This window comes from Alnus glutinosa, chromosome 8 (genome assembly GCF_958979055.1).
Source record: "Alnus glutinosa chromosome 8, dhAlnGlut1.1, whole genome shotgun sequence".
In the NCBI taxonomy this organism is placed as follows: domain Eukaryota; kingdom Viridiplantae; phylum Streptophyta; class Magnoliopsida; order Fagales; family Betulaceae; genus Alnus; species Alnus glutinosa.
Genome location: NC_084893.1, coordinates 28,929,909 through 28,952,791, shown reverse-complemented (window position 1 = coordinate 28,952,791; position 22,883 = coordinate 28,929,909). Strand labels below are relative to the sequence as shown.

The 22,883-nt window shown below is 34.6% G+C and overlaps 3 protein-coding genes across 4 annotated transcripts; 1 reads left to right on the top strand and 2 right to left on the bottom strand.

The window, feature by feature from the left end:
- The first annotated feature begins 453 nt into the window (after positions 1-453).
- LOC133875250 (nicotinamide/nicotinic acid mononucleotide adenylyltransferase) lies at positions 454-5,735 on the top strand. Its single transcript, XM_062313302.1, has 10 exons — positions 454-688; positions 767-848; positions 1,153-1,226; positions 2,544-2,629; positions 3,345-3,428; positions 3,632-3,716; positions 4,206-4,285; positions 4,691-4,792; positions 5,112-5,170; positions 5,317-5,735. The coding sequence occupies exons 2-10, from the start codon at positions 772-774 to the stop codon at positions 5,417-5,419; spliced, it is 750 nt and encodes a 249-aa protein (XP_062169286.1). The 5' UTR covers positions 454-688; positions 767-771; the 3' UTR covers positions 5,420-5,735.
- Positions 5,736-6,403: 668 nt separating this feature from the next.
- On the bottom strand, positions 6,404-7,091 carry LOC133876342 (nuclear transcription factor Y subunit B-9-like). Its single transcript, XM_062314609.1, has one exon. It carries the CDS (start codon positions 7,089-7,091, stop codon positions 6,453-6,455), a length of 639 nt encoding a protein of 212 aa, XP_062170593.1. The 3' UTR covers positions 6,404-6,452.
- Positions 7,092-13,025: 5,934 nt separating this feature from the next.
- LOC133875482 (NAD-dependent protein deacetylase SRT1) lies at positions 13,026-22,560 on the bottom strand. Of its 2 annotated transcripts, none has more exons than XM_062313628.1 (14): positions 22,214-22,560; positions 20,873-20,902; positions 20,676-20,768; positions 20,042-20,161; positions 19,448-19,548; positions 19,128-19,236; positions 17,854-17,933; positions 17,600-17,678; positions 16,965-17,018; positions 16,546-16,642; positions 15,487-15,569; positions 14,952-15,019; positions 14,325-14,427; positions 13,026-13,563 (listed from the first exon to the last, which is right to left on the bottom strand). In XM_062313628.1, exons 1-14 carry the CDS (start codon positions 22,310-22,312, stop codon positions 13,264-13,266), a joined length of 1,416 nt encoding a protein of 471 aa, XP_062169612.1. In that variant the 5' UTR covers positions 22,313-22,560; the 3' UTR covers positions 13,026-13,263. The 2 variants fall into 2 exon arrangements, with proteins under 2 accessions (XP_062169612.1, XP_062169613.1); XM_062313629.1 differs by having other exon boundaries at positions 20,676-20,743; positions 22,214-22,273.
- Positions 22,561-22,883: the final 323 nt, after the last annotated feature.

The window sequence follows — 22,883 nt, the reverse complement described above, 5'->3', positions numbered from 1 at the left end:
GAGAGAAAATTACAAATTTATTGATTGTTAAAGGAGAGGAAATGTACTTTCACTATATATTGGGGGAAGCATTTTAATCCAAGCCAACCTACTATAATTCAACCTTAATTAATGTGATTATTTATTTAAATTGTGACGTTTTTTGGTACATTATAAGTTTATCATTTTGTAAATTACATAGACTCTCCACTAATATAGATGGAATTTGAGTCCAAATATCTCATTCAATGACAATGGATTTCTTAAAAAATTCCAAGAAAACATTTCAAGATAAACTGTACAATATTTTATTTTTTATTTATTTTACAAATTTTACAATATTATGTCAAAAAAAATTAAAATATTATATTCAACCTTACCTTATTTCATAATATGATTGGTGCATGACTTGGGATAGGAAAATCGGCTTTTCATTTTCTTAGTTTGCTTTTGGTGACGTGGCCTGTTAGAATTGGCGTAACTTTTAACTCATTTTAACATTCCGCAGGTGATCGTCACTCGGTCCATCGCCGTCTCCCTCACTCTATTCCCGTCCGTCACGGTCACAGTCCCGCGGTCTTTCCCCGCGGAATTCCAATTCTGGCTCTTTCTCTAACATACCCACATACACATTCCAATTCCCACATCTCAAATATCTCTCTCTCTCTCTCTCTCTCTCTCTCTCTCTCTCTCTCTCTCTCTCGTCCTGGTATGTTGGCTTTTCTTTTCCTTCCACCTTCCACATTGAATTTTAGACTCGCTGCAAATCTGACTGTTGTATTCATAGGTTTCATGGATATCCCATTGCCGTTCTCCAAATTAGCTTTAGGATTGATTGATCAGGACGCTTCTTCAGGAACCACAGCCAAGTAAGTATTACATGGTCAATTACTTTTTGAAACAAGAAATAATTTCATTTGCTAATTGTCTCAATTACATATTTGATTTAAGAAAATAATATGTGTTTTTTTGGGACACCCAGATTCCCAAACAGGGAAAAAAAATTATTTTATTTTATTATTATTTATGTTGTTACAATTAGTAATACATATACTGATATACACCTTGTTTTAACGTAAATAATGGATGTCAATTCTATTTGTATGATTTGATTGTTATTTATTTTTTTATTTTTTCTGTAAAAATGTGGTAACTTAACTATTTTAAACTTAGGGAGAAGATATATGTAGTTCTAGTAGCGAACGGAAGCTTCAATCCTCCTACATACATGCATTTACGCATGTTTGGTAAGTTCTTGAGTAACTGAATTTTGTCTCTTAATTTTGGTGGTCATAGTTTCCTGTTTTATGTTTATGCAAATTGGACCCTTCTTTGGGAGATGGATCATGGGTTTTAGTGGTAGTATTATCAGGCAAGAGAGAAACTAAATCAACCCGATTTTTTGAAGCTTTTGATACTCTTGCTGCTTTCATGGCAATTTTATACCGGTTTGAAATGTAAATCAAGCTTGGGCAAGTAAAAAAGAAATACAAGCTAGGCTACGATTCATGAATCTTTTTTTTCTGTTTCTTTTTTTTTTTTTTTTGCGGATCAGTAATTCGGGTCTCGAACCCACGGCCTCACCCTCCATTGTTCTATGAGAGGAGGAGGTGCCATATGAACTAGAGCTCATTGGCTGATTTGTGAATCTTCTTTTACAAGTTAAGGTGTTTTTTTTTTTTTTAACGAGAATTATAATTTAGCTGATACAAGGTTAAGCCAACTGTTGAATGACAACCATTTAGGTTTGTGCGTAGATGGAAACGTAAATGTACAACTTTGTTAGTTATTGTTATAACAAAACATACACACACACACATAAATACATACATACTGGTTTATCCTTACAAAACATGCACTTGTAATACTTTGCTGATGACAAAGTATTGATTATGTAAGTTGCAGTGCTTTTTGCCAATATTACTCAACTTATGGATCAAATCATGTTTGGAATTATCTTATTTATGCATATTTGAACCCTCATTGACTTTGATGGCTTCATGGCAGGAACATAAGTAAAAATATATTTTAATCAGAAGTATGTCCGAAGTTTTGAACACAACTCATAATTATTACTAGTGGCATTACATGCTAAGTCATCTATTAAGCATTTCAAGAGTGTAGTTTCAAAGACAATAATTGAGCAGATCTGTTCGTTATGTGCAGTTCTAGATATTATTTCATACATATGAAACAAGAACTCACATGCTTACCTCTCTATCTTTTGTTGTCTTGAGTTGGCTACTGGCTAGCGAAGGTCTTTGTTGCTAAAAACATGTTCTCGAAATAATAAAAGTATTTTCCCCTTTTATCTAGACTATGATGCCTTAGCAAGATGACATCTTCCTCCATTTCTTATAAACTGACTCTTTCATGCATACCATTATTGACCTAAGCTCTTGCTAGTTGGGACAGGATGAGCTTATGTCTAAAATCCGTGTTAACAAATGATGAAATTTGTGGGAAGTATTAGCAGTACTATATATATATATATTTGAATTTGGTGGAATTTATTATTTTCGTAGGCATTTCGTCAATTTGATTAATTTCAATGTTATTCTTAGAGCTGGCAAGAGATGCATTGAATGCAGAAGGCTATTGTGTTATTGGAGGTTATATGTCACCCGTTAATGATGCATACAAGAAAGAGGTATGTTGTTTTTTTTAGCATATTGATGGACACGTAATTTGTAAAAGGAGCTTTCATCAGCAAATGGATAGTGATGCACATTTTACACAACATATTCTAAACCATTAAAGCAAAAGGCCATATTAGGAAGTTTGTTACAAATCTCAATTTCTCCAGGACCTCATAAATTTCTATTCCGGTTTTTTTTAAACAGTCCAACAACCCTAACTTCCCCATCCCAATGCATGCCATTTTCCAGGATAGAGAAATTAAAACTGACACACTTATAGACATACTGACGCTCACACACACACACACTCGCAAATGCAAACATGAAGAGGTACTTTTCAAATTAATTGGAGTAATTCTGTGGAGCCTTATCTAATTGGAGTGCTGCTTTCAGTGGACTTCTTTAACAGAAAATTACTCATATTGGAGAACCTCTTCTTCCTTTAGCTTCCTTTTTTTTTTTTTTTTTTTAATCTTTTCCTTTTGTTTTCTTAAAATCTTTTTCCCATGGAAGAGGATGTTGATACTAAACAATCATTGTTAGAATCATGATTGACAATTATCTCATATCATCATTGCATCGGTTACTTGGTTGAATTTGTTTCTACTAAGTTATTCTATGTTTTAGTGACCATCATCCTGCCTTTGTTAAGTGATATACCCCTACTTTTCTGTGACCAAACATCAACATGGCCTGACAAAGCAGTCACATGAGTTATTTGTGTAGGGCCTTTTATCTGCTGAGCATCGTATACAGCTGTGTCATCTAGCCTGCAAAAGTTCCGAATTTGTAATGGTTGATCCATGGGAGGTAAATTACTCTCTCCTAATCTCCCTCACGTTCATTGTTACAAATTTCTTGGAATTTAGCGCTGATGCTTGATTCAATAGAATTGTGGTTCATTCTGATATATTGTGTTCTCATTCACAAGCGTATAAGTCTACTGTGGTCTTAGCTCATCATGTTTGCAAAGTTTGAAATCTAATTTTGGAAGTTCTAAATCCTTGTTACAGGCAAGCCAAAGTACCTTTCAACGCAGTTTAACTGTTTTATCTAGAGTGAAGAGCATTTTATGCGAGAGTGGAGTGGTATCAAGAGGTATGTAAAGAAAAAGTGGTATATTTTCTTTGCTTTTGAGTGATTAGGCTACACAATTGTGATTACATCCTCCTGAATATTGCCCTTCTGTCACATATACACATGCACATTTACATATAACAAAATTGGATGGCTGTTAATGTTATATTAGGAACTTTATCAGGAATGCTTTATCAATTTAAATTTGGATTTACATGGAGGGATCTGTTGTCTAAAAAGCCCTTAAAAGGAAGAGGTCTTGGAAGTTGGGTTCAACCGATGGGAGGAAAGGGATTTGGGGGAGGTGAAGGGAAATGCAATCCCTAATGGGGTAGCTTCCTATCGACCTTGGATTGAAAATATATTAGTTGTTACTGATATTGACTTTATTTTTGTATTTAATGTCTTTGATTGATCATTTTAATGTATATCAGTTCTGACCTGGGTCCCAAGCATTTCATTTTTTGTTTAAATGGAAAAATTAACTTGTTTTTCTCCTGCTCCTTGTAGAATCCCTTAAGGTTATGCTTGTCTGCGGTTCTGATCTGCTCCATTCTTTTGGCATTCCTGGAGTCTGGATTCCTGACCAGGTATATACTCTCAACATATAATGATTCATATGTAGTAGGCGCTTATCATGAGATAAACATCTCATTTGAGCCATTTGATATTGGAAGACTACTGTATTACTATAGAAGACAATGCCCGTCATAAGATATGGATGTTTTTAGTTCTTTAGTTTACGAGAATCTCAAAATGCAAATTACATAGAAAGGTAGTGTATAAGCTTGATTATAAGGATTTATTTAAATGTTCTTCATTATTAGGAGTGTATACTTGAACAGAAATGCATTGTATAGTTATGGAGAAGTTGAAGTTCTTTGGTATATGTAGATATGATGTCTTTAGGGGATATGGGTCAAGCCTTTTTGAATTGATCTGTCATTCATTGTAATAGATTATAATTATCTACAAATCTTGTGATTGTTCTCCAGGTCAGGGCCATATGCAGCGATTATGGCGTGGTTTGCATTCGCAGAGAAGGACAAGATGTTGAGAAAATTATTTCTGATGATGAAATTCTAAATGAATGCAGGGTAACCAGAATATTCGATTCATTCCCATGTTTTTGGGTGTTGTTTGAACTTTGTACTACTATGGATGTCCCTTGTTGCATGCATGTAAAAAAATGTCCACATTTTTGCATTTAACCAAATTCTGGAAATGATCCAAAATGGTTAAACTGGTCCAAATTTCCATTTGTCTTCAGAATTTGAATACCTAGGCGCATAGGACCTTCCCTAGAGGCTTTTTTTGACTGAACTGTTTTAATTCATGGCTGCTTTACACACTCCAAGGGTTGTTGGTCCATCCTAAACGCATTGACTCTAATATTGCATGGATTTGTTTTTGCAGGGTAACATTAAAGTCGTGGATGAGCTTATACCAAATCAAATCAGCTCAACAAGAGTAAGGTAAACAGTATTTGTTTATTTACAATATTAAAGGGGATTCAAACTGATAAATTTTAGTAATGCTCATTTTCACACCCATTTAACACCGGCTGATCTAACGTGGCTTTCCTTTTGTTTTAAATTTTTATAATTTAAATGCATATCAGGGACTGCATTTCAAGGGGATTGTCCATAAAATATCTGACAGTAGACGAAGTGATAGATTATATAAGGGAACAACATTTGTACTTGACTCCATGTGCAAGCTAACTGGACAGGATTTGTATTCCAAGCCTACACGAGGGTATCCTGTGCCTTCCTTCTGCAGGGCATTCTAGAATTTATTTGATTAACACAAAGCCTATTTCATCTTCTTAGAAAGAATCTTTGTAGTCTCTCTTTCAGCTCCAAGAGATTGATTACGAGACGAAGAATTCGGTGTCTGGGCGATTCATTCATACCTTACTGTAAAGAGTAAACAACGATTTTACTTACACTTAAAACCATTTTCTTGTCTATTGTAATTGGCAATTTAACCTGTGAAATCCCGTCCAAAAATGTAGTCAAACCACTTAAATTGCTGAAATCTCGTCAGGGCTCGATGGTAATCTAATGCAGGAACTACAGATTCAATGTAATTGAGAATATTAATACACCCATTTAAAAGTTTCTTATGGAACACCTACTTACCCCTCTTATAAAAGGGCCAACTTAGGAGTGACAATTCGTGTTAGAGTGTCGGGTTTAAATCGTATCGAGACACGAATATAAAACTATGTAAGTTAGCCATAATTTAACTTATTTAATTAAATTGGTCAAAACTCTCAATCTTAACCTATTAATTGTGTGTAAAAAATTGATATCTTTAAATATTGCGTGTTGGGTTCAACTCGCATTCAAGACGTAGGTATAAGACTATATAGATCAACCATATATAGCTTAGCCCATTTAATTAAACGGGTTAAACTTTTCAATTCTAACCTTTTAATTTCATATTTGGTTCGTGTCTAGTTAACAGATCATATCAAAAATTGATAGCCTTTTGGCCAAGCAAAAGTTCAAAACCATTTTAGCCCCATAAAAATTAAGAGTTCCATTTTAGCTCTAAACAGAGATGAAAGCAGAGAGTGACTCTTTCCACACGACCAAAAATGGCCAAAAGACACCTTACGCAAAGAGAGCCAAATATGTCATGGGATGAAACTTGAAAGCCATCGATCGAAAAATCATAAACTATAATAATAGCATGCATATAACAATAAGTCCTTATAGCTGATTAATTGCTACCCAGGATTAGTCCTGGTCATTTGAACTGAACAAAAGGATCAAAGCCAGCCAAAGCATTCTGGGCAGCGGAGGAGGCTCCGGCGCCAGGCAAATCCCTATAGTACCCGCCGCCCATTGAGGCAGCAGCATCAAGCATCCCGGAGAAATGGCCCATAGGGTACCCAGACCCATAAGGCGGCGGCATCCCAATAGGGCCATGATTGATATCCATCCCACGCTTAAGAAAAAGCAGCTGATCCCCACGCGAAGTGTTGCGCTCATTCTCCGCCTCACGGTAGCGGTTGAGGTACACAGTGAGCGGCTCGATGTAGTCGTCGAAACCCAGCTTGCTCATCGCCCAAAGCACGTCCTCTGCGGTGACAGTCTTCCGCTGCTCCCGCTGGCACCGCTCGTTGGCCTCCCCGGTAATGAAGCTGATGTACTCCGACACGCACTCTTGGATTGTCTCCTTGGCGTCGTCAGAGATCTTTGCGTGGGACGGTAGAATGCGGCGCATGATACGAATCACGTTGGCTATGGGCATGTATTGGTCTTGTTCACGCACCAGCTGCATGCATGGCTGCGAGGCATGCTGATCATCACTACAGGTGTTGGTGTTGATATAGGCGTCGTTTTTGCTTGGAGTGTTGCCGTTTGAGTCATTAGGTAACACCATGGTCGAGGCTGAAATGAATAATATATATTAATATAAGAGTGTTACTCCTTAAAAGAAAATATCGGATCACCAACAATTTGCTTGAAATTTTTATCTTGAAAAATGCTTGTAAAAACACAAAAATAAAATTGTTCATATCTACATGAACCATCTATGAATCTTCAATTCTTATCCCTAGAGTCTAAATTATCAAATTTGTGAAATTTAATTTGGACCATTAAATAGATTTAGAATGGAGAGAATCCCGATCCCTATAACTTACTAGGAAAAACATTTTAATACTTCCTCATAATAAATGATACTTAATACATATAATCTTAACTTTAAAAAGAGATAAATAAGGTTAGAGTTTTATTTAATTAAGACCGGTTGCTATCATACCATGCTAAATTATCGGATTATAATGAATTTAATTACTTAATTAATATCATTAAACAAATAATTTAAGAATTAGTTATTTACAGCTGCTATAAAAAAGAAACAAAATTAAGCATGGCTTCATATATATTAGAGTCGTCTCGATCGAGTGTTTGACAAAAAGATTAAGGAAAAAGAGAAAGGAAAAACTGCCTCAGCCTAGCTATTCATGTCCCAAAGAAACCGAAAAAGGAAGAAAATTAGTGGTACTCTCTTCACACATATTTATTAAAGCTGACATAGAATATATGTAATAAATAAGTGTAAAGAATAATATTATTTAAAAAAAAAAAAAAAAAATCCCATTAGAAAAGAAGGGAATTGGGTAGTAATTATATCAAGGAGTGGGGTTTGCTAGGTGGCAGAGTTAAGAATGAGAGAGTTAAACGAAAAGGGTCCAGGCATTTATAAGAGAAGCATCTCCTCTGCTAAAACTTTGTCTGTTTCTCTAGACAAGCCAGAAACCAGACAAATTCCCAGTGGAAGAACCCTTGCATGACCCACGTGCCACCGTGGCTGAGAAAAAGTGCTTTCACTGCTCTTGTTCTGTTCAGATGGTCTTTGCTTGTAATTTGTAATATAATATAATCTGCTTGGTAATCTAAACCAGTCTTAAATGGGTCTCTCTCTCTCTCTCTCCCAGTCAGAACCGTTTCCTCTCCTCCAGGTTTCTCTTTTTTTTCACATCTTTAATGAGACCAAAGTTTGAATTGATCGAACTTTGAACCCTAGCCTTGTGAGCACCATGTCTCCCATTACTGACACAAGCTAGCTTGGATATTAATTTCTTCAACTGAATTAAAAAAAGTGTTGATATGATAAAAATAGTTTAAAATGTTTTGTGTTTTAAGTTATTTGTTAATGTTTTTAATTATTTTAAAAAGAGAAAAAAAAGAAGAAAGAAAGCAAAAAATGTTATAAAACTCGGTGGAGGTGAGCAATAGACATAGCTGATCGAGTTTGAGTTGGGGAAGAATGCAAGGTTGAGAGAAAACTCCAATTATTTTTTCATCATATAATTGTTGTTGATATTATTATTGTTTAAATATGAAATGGAAGATATATATATATATATATATATATATATATATATATAGGGCTTAAAAGAACCAAATGGTTTTTAATTTTTCATTTCTATTGTCCAGGACTGGCTAAATAGGATGGACCCACCTGCAGGGAAGTCCTGCATGCATGCCACGTCATTGAAAATATTCAAAAGGAAAAATAGAACAAACAGATCGATGATTCATCTCACACCATGTTCAGTACTAACCATTCGAGCAAGCGTTATAGAACTTATAGTCAATGGAAAAACAAGAAGATATGGTCAAAAGGTGGCCAAAATAATGGATTAATTTACCCTTCCTCTTTCCTTTTCTTTTCTTCTCTATATATATATAGAAAAAATAAATGTTAAAACCTTGATCAAAGATTAAGCTGCATATATATATATATATATATATATATATAGATCCTTTACAAACAGCAAACGAAATTAAAAAATGGAGCTTTCTTATCAAAACTAAAAGAGGAGATCGAGCCGGAATATACATTTGCATGCAAAAACCAAGGTTGAATCTAACTAAAAATGCAAGAATATTCATATACTGCACCAAAAAAAAAAAAAAAAAATCAGAGAAGGCCATTTGAACAATTTTTTTCAGATAAAATATTTATATCCTCCATGCATGCAACATATACATACTAAAAAGAAACCAAAAAAAAAAAAAACAAGAAAGAAGGCCTACATATATATGTCTTTGATCAAGCTAGCAAAGGAAACCAAAAAAAAGGTCGAAGAAGAAACCCAATAAAGCATTATTTGTATACTTTACCAGGGCTTGATTTTGCATGCCTGCGATAGCGATGGAACCCAACCCCACGTTCCATTGTTTCTGACGTCGTCTCTCTCTCTCTCTCTCTAAAAAGAACTGTGTTTTTTGTTGTTGTTGCTAGCTTGTTGCCAAAGCCTGTCTCTTGAATGGGCACTGGACCAGTACTCCAATGGGGTTTTATAGAGTTGTGGTGGTGGAGTCCAAGTGGCACACCGGCGTTTTCAACGAGGAACCCAGTATTGCCGGTTGTAGCAGCTTCTGCGATTGGCCAAGAGGCTACCTTTACCGGGACTAACAGGTGGCTGGACAGGCTGGTCAATACCGTGTGTTGGCCTTTCAATTAAGAGATTGGCTTGAATACGAGGGCATTGGTGACTAAATCGCACTAATATTGCATCTTAGTTAATGATACCTATGAAGACTGTATATGGAAATCAATCATTTTATGGCTATGTTAAATTTCACGATATTTAAGTGTCACTTTATTTTATTGGTATTGACGTGACACATAGACAGAATTTGAGTGCATGAACTAAATTGTTATTTTGATCTACCACGAGATTTTTATACCGCTACGATCAATTTATAATTTAGGTTAACTACATAGATTGATTTTGTTTCCTATTTTTAAAGGATTAAGATTCAGTGCAATATCAATGCCTTGTTGCACTACAATAAGGTATGGATCGGATATGTGAGATTGTGAGTGCAAGGGAACGCCCCACTTGCTCAGGCGGGGGTCGCCCTCTCCTACGTACACTCACATACCCATGCCTTGTTGTACTGCAATAGGGAAGGGGTATTGCATCGGATCTCTATCCATTCTTAAATGTAGCGAGGTGTGATCTCTTTCGTTATTTTCAGATCGAGCAGGTGAAAAAGAGATAATTTATTTTATGGTTTAAATTAGCTTTCACAAATTTAGTGGTGTATATGTTGCCACCCATATTGAATATGGTGTCACATCATTTAAAATTTTAAATGACATGACATCATGTACGCCGTTAGATGCTAGAAAAATAAGATCTGAACCATAAAATAAATCATTTCCATTTCACTTGAATCTTTGCGAATCTCAAAAATTAAGTCATTCAAAATCATAGATATGTTCATCAAAATTCTATATATAATATTTTTCCCACCTCATGATTATTGGTTTAATTAGTTGTTAATTCTCTTTCTCCCTATGTATTGTAATTCTTTCATTTCTTTTACCACCCCTTGAATTAGACTTCTCTTCAACTACAGCCCATGCAATACTCCTAGAGTTTGCAGTGTTCAAATTATTAATTTCCTTCTTTTTCTTTTTAGTATGCCAAGGAAAAATGTTCTAGCAAGGGTATTTATGAGAATGAGGGAGCTGAGCTAGCTTGTGTAGAACTTTAGCCTGATGAGACAAAAATGGTAATATAATTAATACTTCTGGGAAGGTATGACACTTAAGGATATTTCATGAGTTTTCATAATTGGTTCCCAAGTACTCAAGCAAATATATATATATATATATATATATATATATATATATATATATATATATATATATATATATTTATCCTTATCTTTGAAGTGAACGGTTATTAATTATTATTTCCACATCTAGATAAACCTGTCATAAAATCATTAACTAAAATGGGAAGCTATTGATATCTCATGTGTTTTTGAAACTACATAAATTTTTACTTCTCTTTGAAAATATTTGTTGTAACAGTTCGTGTGTGTGTGAAATGTTAGAGCTCATTCTAGTTTTTTTTTTTTTTTTTATGTCTTTTTATGCTGACATGACACCATGTTTTTAATAATAATAAAAAAAATACAGCTTGATTTCTCTCCCCTGTTTTTATTATCAAAAAAAAAAAAAAGTGTCATGTCAGCATAAAATGACTTCAGAAAAACACTAGAAATAGCTCTAAATATATATATAAGCGTTTTTTGAGAAAGCAAATGAGATATCATGTGAGAGAAAGAATAATTTTAGTTATCTAAAAAAGAATTTTAGTGATGATAGTAATTCTTATGGATCTAATATTCATGTGAGAGAAAGAATATTGCTCAAAATATAAATAATTTCTCGTTTTTTCACAAGGATTATTGCAATGCCTTTGCAATCAATGTTCTATCTTACTTTCCACGAATATATTCATGCCAATTTTTCTTTACTTTGTAAAATATCTTCAATAGAGAATCATTAATTCACTTGCCATGATTAACTGTACATTTATGAGTAATAAAAATGCATTTATGAATTGAGTTGAGACAACAAATTTACCATTTTTAACTTCAAGTTCTAAGATTTCAAATTTGCCCCATAAGATTTGTAAAATCTCCTCTCCCCTTTGCATGTTTTTTTTTTTTTTTTTATTATTATTTTTTTAAAAAATAAAAATAAAAATAAAAATTTAAGGCTACGTAGCATGATAAACCAAAGAGTAATGCTAGAAATCACATTTTTATCACACATTTGCTGACACGGCAGTGCCAATCAACCTTCAGATTATTTTTTTTAATATGGATAAATTCAAAGGTTGATTGGCACTGACACGTCAATACGATGAAATAAAAGTGTGGTTTCTAATATTACTCCAAACCAAAAATGGTATGTCGAACACTCCTAACTTGATAACTCATGCATTTTTTTTAATTGACAATATAATTTGGATATATATTGCTTATTTCAAGATGGTTTTATATTATTATTGGACAAAATTTTCTTCCATTATTTCAACCCAATCTATTAAACTAACATATATTCTTAAAATATGTGATTCTCACGTGCTAACATATTGTATATTTTGTTATCATAACTTGTGATTTTTGCATGATACTATATCTTATGCATATTTACGAGATTACCATAACTTGTAGTTTTCTTGAGATGTAGAATTGTGATATTGACATCTAAATATTAATTCATTAAATGTAGTAGACTTTGACATCTAATATGCTTTAGTCCATAAATATCTAAATTCACTTCTCCCGGATTGATCATAAAGGTGGAAGCATTATTTATTAACCTTTCTTATAGTGGGATATGAATTTGGTATAATCTATCGGACTAGTCCTTTGTATACAGGGTCGGAACCAGGATTTTTCATCAGAAGGGGGCCAAAATATGAATAAAAGACCAAATCTAATTTTTAAACCATTTATAGATATATATATAAACTACGGAAAAAATTAAAAACTATGGGGGCCATAGCCCTTGTAGATCAAAAAGAACATAATAATCTAAGGTCAATAGGTCATGTATAACTAAATGACCATGTGAATAGGAGGTAAATAAGATTTTGAACTACAGAAGGAGAGGAGCTAACAAAATCCTATACAATGTTTTACAGAACACATAAGGGTAATAGTAGGATACATTCCTTAAAAAGGAAGGCAGTTACCAAGGGGAACCAGTTGGAATGGGAGAAACAGTGGGTATCCTATCTAGAGACTGAGCTAATGGCCCCTTGAAATTGAGCCCATTCTGATGTTTTGTTTATCACATATTGTCATATTGATAAAGAGATAATAATAATAATAATCAAAATAAAGCCATGCATTCAGGGAGGGTTAAGGTGTGGCTCTTCATGACAGAAAAGATGTTGAAGAAGCAATTTACGTACAGATTCTAGTGTGCTAATATAACGTACATATATAAATAAATAAAGGAAGAGAGTGAGAGAGAGACAGATAGAGAAGCTAATCGGAGATGCTCACTATGGAACACTTAATGATCTCAAAAATATGACTTAAAAAAGTAAATTATGCTAACCCAGCAACCAACAACACTTCCCCTATCCATATATAGCTGGGGAGACTGTGTGCAGTATCTAACAAAATTCACCCAGTCCCTGCATATTAAGAGTCAAACTATAGTTTTTGTTAGTTTTAATGAATAACATATCTACAAAACCCAAATCACAACCTTACATTCTCTAAGATCTAAATTTGCGCGTATGCCCTTTCGACCGCTTCCTAGATGTTCCGGTCTCATTTAAACTTTCTCTTCGCCTTTTAACATTGCCATTACTGAGAGAATCAGCTAAGGCTTTGGAGGTTTTACTGTGCTGAACAATGTTTGTTACGATTGCATAGACAGTAACCTCACTTTTCGGGGTCAAGATAGTGTTTCTCTCAATAACCGCATTCTGCCCGCAACATAAATCTTGAATTGCCGTGTCGCTAAGCTTTTGAAGCACAGCTTCTTTTTCAAGATTAAAACAGTCAGTTGAAACCTGCAAAGTGACAAGGTACAAATTTGAGAACAAATGAGTATTTATTCAGTCCACCTAGAATACCTTGGTCAAAGGTCAATCAACATACATATAGAAAATCATCTGCTCTTCTGCTATGTGTTAATGTACATACAGAATTATGTAGAAACATGTCTATGTATGTGTGTCTACACACACACACACACACACATTTCCTTTCTCATATATGATTACTCAATTTTGAGAGACGAGCATAAACTAACAGTTGCCGACAAAAGCATGGCTGATGTGCATGCAATGAACAGCATGGCATAGTTCAGAAATTATTCAAAATAATTTAATTTATTTGTAGCATGCTTGAGAATAGTCAACTAGATTGGCCAATTGCAAATTGTGAATACAAAAAAGATATTTGTCTTATGCATGCTAATTGTAATTAACATATAATTCAATGCTTCTTTGGATGGGGGGAGTGTTGATGTATAGAATTACTCTTTTTCGAAAATGTTTTCTACATTTTCCTGCTCTTGGCGTAAAGAAAAATTGTCAAAGGAAAAGCTTTTTGTGGTCAAAAAATATTATAGCTGAAAAGCCGGAAAATGGCTTACAGTTTGCTGAAATATAAACATTATCTAGACCGAAGAAGTGCCTTGTAATCATGTAGCATTGATTTATCATGCAAGTGAAAAATCATGTACCACTGAGTGCATGTGTACAAAATTACCAACAAAAAAACTAATATAAAAGATGAAGAAATAAATAGAATAGATCTGGCTTCTCACCTTAAAATCAACAGGGATATTAATTTCAACAGACTGACAGCCACAACCACCACCAAAATTGAGTCTTAAAACCAATTCAAATGATTTCGTCCGCATGGTTCTCCTAACACATATCAATAACAACAATGTAAGAAGAAAAAGAAGAAGCACAAATTAAATAATGCCTAGCCAACCGATCAGTGATAGCACACTTGCTAACCTATGAGATATCCCATTCAATTACTCCTATCTCCAGGCTGAATTCACAGAAATAAGAATCAACAATTCGAACCATTCACATTTTGTTCATAAAAGGCCAAGCAACTTGACTACAATCCAAGTCACTGGCGAGGATCATGCATCATTTACAGATCATATACAATAAGTTCCATGATGCCAAATTTTCTCATTTTGAAGAAACTCTACATTAGATACAGAAAGCTTATGGCAGGCTAAAAAGCATATAAGATCACCCATCTACCTCAATTTTTTGAATCCCTGGTGGAAACTATATACAGTAGAAAACATTATGGCACTCAAAATTGCCAAGTATCGATATAATAGCACTCATCTGCATTTTTCTTTCTTTTTTATTTTGGCAAAACCCAGCACAATAAGTACTACACAACGTGGGAAAGCATTGGACACCTTTTTAGCCGAAATGGTTGCTCATGTAAAATAGCTGCTTTATAATCCTGCTTGTCCAAGAAAGAAACCTGGATGCAATGCAGTAGAAAGGTTAACCCCAGTTGGAATATGTGGCTAAATAAGAACAAAATGACTTGGTAATTAAAATATCTCATGTGACACGGGATATCATAACCACCCTATTGCTACACTAGGGAAAATCCTTAAAAAAGTGGGCCTCTCTTGAGATTTAGTCAATTTTTTAAAGCCAGGGTCATTGCCTTTCAATTTTACAGTTTATTTGATTACCATGGAGAGGCAAAGCTGTAAAATATCAAAGCAATTAAATTACTAAAACAGATTTCTTGTTAATAATGACAAGCAAACAACCTTGCAGTATGTATTCAAATAAACTATAAATATGGGCTTGTGGAGGCCATTGCATCCTTGGTTTTGTTGTTAAAATATGGACTCCCACAGAAACTTACAAAGACTACGGGTATTCTTGTTCAAGGGAAATGAACAGCAGCATGAATTTCTAAACATAAAAAATCACCTCAACAGATTTGACGAATGGCAATAGAGCTCTGTGTCCATGTATACTTGCTACTTGGAGGGTCCAGTTCACATATTTTTTATCTGTAGTCCAAGAAGGCAGACTATATAAGAAAAGTAGAAGACCAAATCCTCAAATAATTAGAAGTCAGTCCTGTAACTCCTTGCTTTTTGTGCTTCAAAATAATGTCTAGGAACTAGAATTATGGATAACATAAGGAAACACAACCATTTCTCACACACGGGGTTAATTGATTTGACAGAGAACAGGATACATAAGTTAATTCAATATATATATATAATATTGCACAAGAAAAATGCTGCCAATAGCCTCTGGAATGGAATGGTTATTCCAATGGTAAAATTATTCTTTTATTTGGTAAGGGCCTATTCCTAAGAATAGCTATTCCTATGGGAATAATTATTTCCTTACGAAGAAAAATAACTATTCTAGAGGAATAGACAACGTTTTCCAAAAAAAAAAAAACCCTTGAAATGTATAGTTTTTTTTTAAAAAAATAAATAATGTGAGTTTTTTTAGTAATTTTGGTTCAATTCCAATTAGAGCATATGTGTTGTTACCAAACTAAGGAATACCCATTCCACCCTCCTCCATTTCCAGTAAGAACTATTCATTTTCCTAAAGAAATACCCATTCCTCGTACCAAAAAAGGCCTAAAGGTCCTGGTTCAAAGTCTTTAAATGAAGTTCTTATATCTGTTGAAACAGAAACGCAATGAGAAAGAGACAGATTTCATCATGATGGGATATGCATTAGAAAATGAGCCACAAAACACAGGCTCATAAAAGCAAGACACCCTAATGCCAGGGATCGGCTTCACCGCCAAATCTAATAGTGAAGCCAAGGTCAAACTACTCATCCAGTAAAATATGCAGACGGTTGGGCCCATCGCCGCCACTTAAATTTGTCATAGTTAGACACTAGCCTAAAAATGGTCCCATTAGAAAGATAATAGATCTGCTTCACATATGTAATACACATGTTCATGTCGCTGAATGTATCCTTAAGAATAGCGATTACAAATCCAAATAAAGTTACCTATACTCAAGGCTTGAGTAAGAATGACCTGGAAAAGATCAATCCTGACAAATGGTGGAATTTGCCGGTTAAGCAAGTCCATGACACCTGCAACAACCTGTTCTATTTCAAATAAATAAATTATATATAGCAGAAGACCAAGTCAAGCCAGAATATATGCCTGATAATGAGAAATTAATATCTAAATACATTTACATTGTACGGATCCTGCCCAACTTTAAATAAAATATACTTTTATTACCAAGACTGAAGTCTAAGACATACATCCTATATACAGACTTAAGAGGGCAAAAGAACCTCAGCCAGGTAAAATAAATTTCAAACAATGCCACTTGATGCTATTTTCACTATTTCAGAGCCACAGGGGAGAAACAAACATGAAAAATCTCTCTGCTCTCAAAAGACACAAATTGCAATACCTTATCTACACGCCCATGGATCACTATACTTGCTTTCTTGTCCTTAGGAGTTTTCTGTGAAGTTGAAGAAAACACACTTTAGGCAACTAGAGTATAGATTGCTAAGCATATATGTAAAATGCCATCTCAAAGATATTGAACGGGCAAGAAGGAAAAAGTAGAGAGAGTAACAATTCAATATTGCACATTATACTAACTTATATCTGGAACTGGCTTCTGAACAAGAAGGAAAAAGATTTATTAAGGGTTTTAGAATTTTAGCAAAGGAATTACACGGTGCATAAGTTAAAGTAAAAAATTATCAAATTATCCTACCGTCAGCCAGTATAAACCTTCAGATAAATGCATACATACTGATCTGTCATCTAATGCTATCAGGAGCAGTACTGTGGGACTAGATAATTTTAGGAGCGCTGGTAAGAAATTGCTACTTGACCCAGAGTCGATAAAATGATAATAACTACTTATTATTAAATATTAATAAAGTTGAGGTACTAATATTAGGATGAGTTTATATGTGCAAGCCTCAACCACTCAAGAACATTCGAGCTTTAGTTGGAAGTAATTGAGCTTTTAATGCACTTTTTTCTTTGTCTGAGTAAGCAGTGAACCCATTTGGAACAAAGAAGAAGTACCTGAAGATTCACAATTACAATCTTTCCCCCACCACGGAGTGATTTAAGAGGAAGGTTACATGCTGGAGTTATTTGCAAACTGCAAGGAGAAATCATGCACACAAATTAAAAACAAAACATGAATTGAAAAGATTCAGAACAGGGGCTCAATGGCTCTTCAATCATGGGGCCCAGCTTTAAGAATTTCTCATACAAGACAAGCTGAGAATGAAAAAGAGAATGTAGTACTGTCAAGTAAAGAACCGTGCTCTTACCTCGTCCCCAAACATAATACAACATCAGCCATCCTGCAGTGCTTCTCAGCAGGATCCATCTCCTTTGGGGGTAAGGCATCCTGTAGAGAGAGAGAGAGAGAGAGAGATTTCTCAGCGAAATGTGCTTTGAAGAAATTAAAAAAATTAGCCATTGGTGCCATCCAATTTCCTTCCCTATTTTTTAGCCTGTAGATTATTTTAGATGGGTCAACACACAAAACCTCCCCCTGCAAAAGAACCACAAAACAAATGCTATACAGACTTGATGCAAGCATAGTGAGTATCCAGTGTCCAAATTTTTCTTCAAACTTGGCTATAGAATGTTCTCAGAATGATTTAATTGTCGAACCAAAACATCTATCCATTCCTATACATGATATAGTATACTATTGTCACTTCATATAAAAATAATAAGTTCAATTCCTCTTTACATGATAATAATTTTACAACCAGTGTGGCATGAACAACTCCATTCAATAACTAAAATACGACTAACTCTTTCATCCTTCTCCTACCTACAATATTATACAAACCTTTACATAAATTTAAAATGATGGGAAAAGAGCATTTAATACAGACTACTAATTATGCTTTATTGGCTTCAAGGTTGATAAAAAGAGCTTCAGGAATGAAAGATGTCAATGGGACTTTGGCAACCTTTTTACTTTCATGTATCTCAAACTAGATTTCATAGGTTAGGCAAAAAATGGAGAATCAAATATGAACTTTTACTCATGCTCTGACCTCAAAAGCTTTTATAATGTTTCAAAGAAATGGCACAATGGCAAAGCTTAACCAAAAGGGAATTGTGACTGTCCAAAAATAAGCTGTTACTCATGAATTTCATAGATAGGCAGTTAGGGAAACTACTCCATATAGTAAGTACAAGAAGAGAATGCTTCCCTGCATAAAACATGACGATTATAATCAATCTTTGGTTATTTGATATTAGGGGATTGAAGTTGAACTAAGTTGGCCCATAATCCAGCTTCAGAACAAGATATTTTGTCTCAAACCAGTTGAAAAAGGTCATTCCATTGTCTACTAATATTAAAATTTGAGGTCACTGCTTCATATTTGGATTAGATTTTACATTCCTTGAAACCTAAAAAGATCTATGTCTAACATGCCTTTCCCAGTATTTAATATATTTGCATTACAAACAAATCAATTAGTTTGAAAAGCCATAACCAAGCAACCCACTAAAAACCAATTATAATTTTTAATTTTGAACCTCAACTAAAATGCAACAAAGAAAATAAAGAATATAGTACCTCCCAGTCCAGAACTGTATCCTTAAGTTTTGCTCCACATTTTACATCAGAACAACGTCTTGATGTCTCCTTCAAACCAATAGTTTCCACCTCAAAATCCCGCAAGTACCTAGACATGCGCTAATAATTTTGGAACTTCACAAATGGAAGACAGATTTCCAAATATAATAATAAGAGCATCAACAAGTGACTACTTTTTCAAACCAAATATCAACTTAAGCAGAATACAATGAGCCCCAAATAAAGAAAGGAGAAACATTCAAAGAATGGAGACACAATGTAATTACGAAATCAGTTTCAACCAAAATATCTAGTCTTACTCGACTCCACATGAAGGGCAAGCTTCCATAAAGGAGTTCCCATGCAACTCAGCAAGTTTCTCCCTTGGAATTCCAGACCGAAGATGGAGGCCATCAACATTCTAGCATTTAAATGCAATAAGTTGTAAGAGATGAAATCAGAAAAGTAAAAATTCATATGTTTTAATATAATGCTACATAATGACTCATATGACGGAATGCAACGCTAAAAGACACGAGAAATGGATGAAGTATTTATGCCATTTGACATTATTTTGCACTTAGCATGATTGAGAAAAGAATTATGTATGCCAACCCAAGGTGAGCAAAAACCCAGAATGTAAACATAGTGTCAGTATTATGTCTGAGCTGTTCCAAATAGCAAAAATACATGAACATTCCTCTCAGCCCATTTTAGTCATGGGACGACAAAAATATTCTCAAAAATAACAATTAATAGCATGAAGTTATGGCTCAGGCGAGCATCAAAAGAAAGAAAAAATTTGAAGGAGAATGAAACTAGATTAAGCACTCATCAATCAAAGTTCGAGTTAAAGAATCTCCCAGTGGGATAATATCAGTATATAGCTAAAGAATGAAATCGTGTAACCATACCTGACTAATAAGAAACTTCAAAACACCAGCCTTCTCTAGTTCAACCAAAGCCATATGGGTCAAGCTTGGCATTGCACGGTGAAACGGCAGTGATGCTTCAGGCAAGGCTTTGCCTTCACGCTGTAACAATAATTCAGGATGAAGAACCACACAAAGGGATTTACAGTGGGATAATTATTTTGATGATTGCTAAAACAAAGGGATTTACAATGGGATAATTATTTTGGTGATTGCTAAAACAAATGGTGGTAAGGTGCACATTGCATGACATAAGAAGCGACTACAATAAAGAATGGCAGAGGCTGACAAATTAAAGGACCGTGTTCATCTTTTTTTCCATTTTTAGTTTTTTCCAAGCACATAGAATTCATTTGGACAGCTCATCAGCTAATAATTAACACTCCAACAATAAGAACAAAAAATAAATCATCACTTGTGGATCATTAAGAACACAAAATTAATTGTTAAAAAACTCCACTAAGCTGTTTGTTAAATTTAAATAGCCCTTTCTAAGTTCAATAGAAGCAATTTTGTGGCAGGGGAGGAAGGATTGTTAAACTAATGCGCTTTGCAAAAAGAAGAAGGGGCTCATTAAACTCCAGGGGCCTGGGCTATATGAATTCGCAATTTTCACCTGAAGTGTCCATATTCCCTTGGGACCTCGAAAATCAGGTATACCACAAGAAGTTGATATTCCTGCACCTGTAAACACCACTAGATGCTTACTCTGCAAGTAGAAACAAATGACTTAAAGAGGCCGATCAATATAAAATCTCAAAACAAGGACTTATCTATCATCAATGAGATAAGTGACATGTTGCAAGTTCAAACCTTTTTTATCATCATGGCAAGCCGTTCAATCTGTCGAGAGGGAAAAAAAAAAGCAGTTGAGATTAGCATAACTAGAAAACGAATAAAGACTTCAGCAATTTCATTTCAATATACACAGGAAGAAAACCTTGAGAGGACCAAAAACACATAAGTGAAGAAATTTGAAATAAGGTTAACTGAATTAGCAGCTAGAAAGCATAACATCTTCCTCTTGGCATGAAAGTAATCAGGGGGGAAAAAGGATTTCCTACTGGGAAGAATATAAATCATACTAGATCTGCCAACAGCTGCATCAATATTAAAACTGAAGGAGGAAGAACAAAGATATTCCCACATTCTGAGAGTCCTCTGGGTTTTTTGTTTGCCAAGAAGATGATGAAAAGGGGGGAAAACAGGTATTAGAATCCTAAGCTTAAAACTATATCTGGAGTCGTCAAAAAACAAAAATGCATATTTCTCTCCCTACATCACCTAAAAGAACAATTCACGCCAGATGTTTTCTTCTCTTAAATCCAACCACTTTCTGTTGGGGTAGGATCATTAAACCTTTTTACTCATCCCACCTCTCTAAATCCATAATTCTTTTGCATCTTTTTTTCTTTCTCTTTTTTCTTTTTCACTTCATTAATAAGAAAGTCATCTTTCTATTACATACTTGATGATTAATCACTACTACCCTCCTTTTATCTTCATGACAGGATTGATATACCTAAAGTAAATACCAAAGGAGCGCAAAATTGTTCAACTATCTACAAAATTCAATTATAAATGCCACAATCCTAGGCATGTATTTCTTAAACATCCAAAGTCCCACAAAACTGTTCATTCCATCAGAATCCTTCAACTATCGCGGAGTTAACTTATCAAAAAAAAAACTGGCATCCCAGAGACATGAACGTGACCCTTGCAATTTCCCATAAGAAGAATGTTGGTGATCAACAATGTCACACAAATAAACCACAATTGCTACCTAACCATCATATCTATTGTAGCTAAACCAGTAATGAGCATACAAATTTCAGCTTAATCAGCAACAAATCAAGTGAAATCCAATTCTAGTAGATATGAATGGAAAAACCCAGATATGAGATCTCATGAAACTAGCCAGAATAGCACACAGAATAAAGCCCCACAGCAAGCTATTGCAGAAGCGCAAAAAAGGAACTACACTTTCGCCAAGTTTAAGCACAGAAGACCAAGTTACATTCAGGGGTATGACAGTGCCACAAGATCATTAAAGCCACCAAACCACAACGACAAACAACATGCAAAGCAGAAGCACAAAAGATGATTTAAAAGAGCAAGAATGTGAATGGCAAAGAGAAAAGAAAAACCCCCCACTTTTTCTTGCAAAACGTGAGGTGGGTCGAAATGCTCCGTCATTCCAACGTTGCCCACATCTTCTATGAACGAAAGCTTCTCTGCGTACCCCAGAGACATGGTCACTGACTCAAAACTCTGCTACTTTCTACACCACCTTCTCTGTCTCTCTGTCTCTCTCCCTCGACAAAGTTGATCAAAATAAAGGTGGGAGAGTGAGGCCTTTTATTTTCCTCCCTCTATTTTGCTCACAGAGAGCGTCCTTTTTTTTTTCCCTTTTTTCTTTTTGGCTTCTTTTAAGGAGACCCCAACGTATAGCCAAAACAGGCCCTGGCCTCCCCTGCATACCAGCAAAGAATTTCATTCATTCACCATAGTGCCCATGATTTTCCTTCTCATTGAATTTGGGTAATTTTTTTTTTAAAGGAAAAAACTTGTATTCATAATTAATTACACTTGAATTATTCTACAGTCAATTACAAAGCCAGTCGGAGAGCATATACTTGCCAATTAAGAAAGCAAAAAAAGAAAAAGAAAAAAAAGAGGAGACTATTCTAAAAGACAATTTAGTTCTTCTACTTTTTTTCTTTTTCTTTTATTATCAATTATGTAATATTTGTGGCTTTTTTGTGTGCCCATAATGACTTCATAGCCTTTGTGGTAACTTACCCCCTTTTCTTTAAGCAAATTC

What these genes read in the sequence shown, in the direction of transcription:
- LOC133875482 (XM_062313628.1), bottom strand. Translation starts at nt 22,312, where the DNA reads ATGTCTCTGGGGTACGCAGAGAAGCTTTCGTTCATAGAAGATGTGGGC. An exon ending in TGAAGTTTCTTATTAGTCAG is followed by an intron (nt 19,549 to 20,041) that starts GTATGGTTACAC and finishes TTTAAATGCTAG; the next exon opens with AATGTTGATGGCCTCCATCT. An exon ending in TTGTAATTGTGAATCTTCAG is followed by an intron (nt 17,019 to 17,599) that starts GTACTTCTTCTT and finishes TCAACTTCACAG; the next exon opens with AAAACTCCTAAGGACAAGAA.
- LOC133876342 (XM_062314609.1), bottom strand. Translation starts at nt 7,091, where the DNA reads ATGGTGTTACCTAATGACTCAAACGGCAACACTCCAAGCAAAAACGAC.
- LOC133875250 (XM_062313302.1), top strand. Translation starts at nt 772, where the DNA reads ATGGATATCCCATTGCCGTTCTCCAAATTAGCTTTAGGATTGATTGAT. An exon ending in GAGTGGAGTGGTATCAAGAG is followed by an intron (nt 3,717 to 4,205) that starts GTATGTAAAGAA and finishes TGCTCCTTGTAG; the next exon opens with AATCCCTTAAGGTTATGCTT. An exon ending in GAGTCTGGATTCCTGACCAG is followed by an intron (nt 4,286 to 4,690) that starts GTATATACTCTC and finishes ATTGTTCTCCAG; the next exon opens with GTCAGGGCCATATGCAGCGA.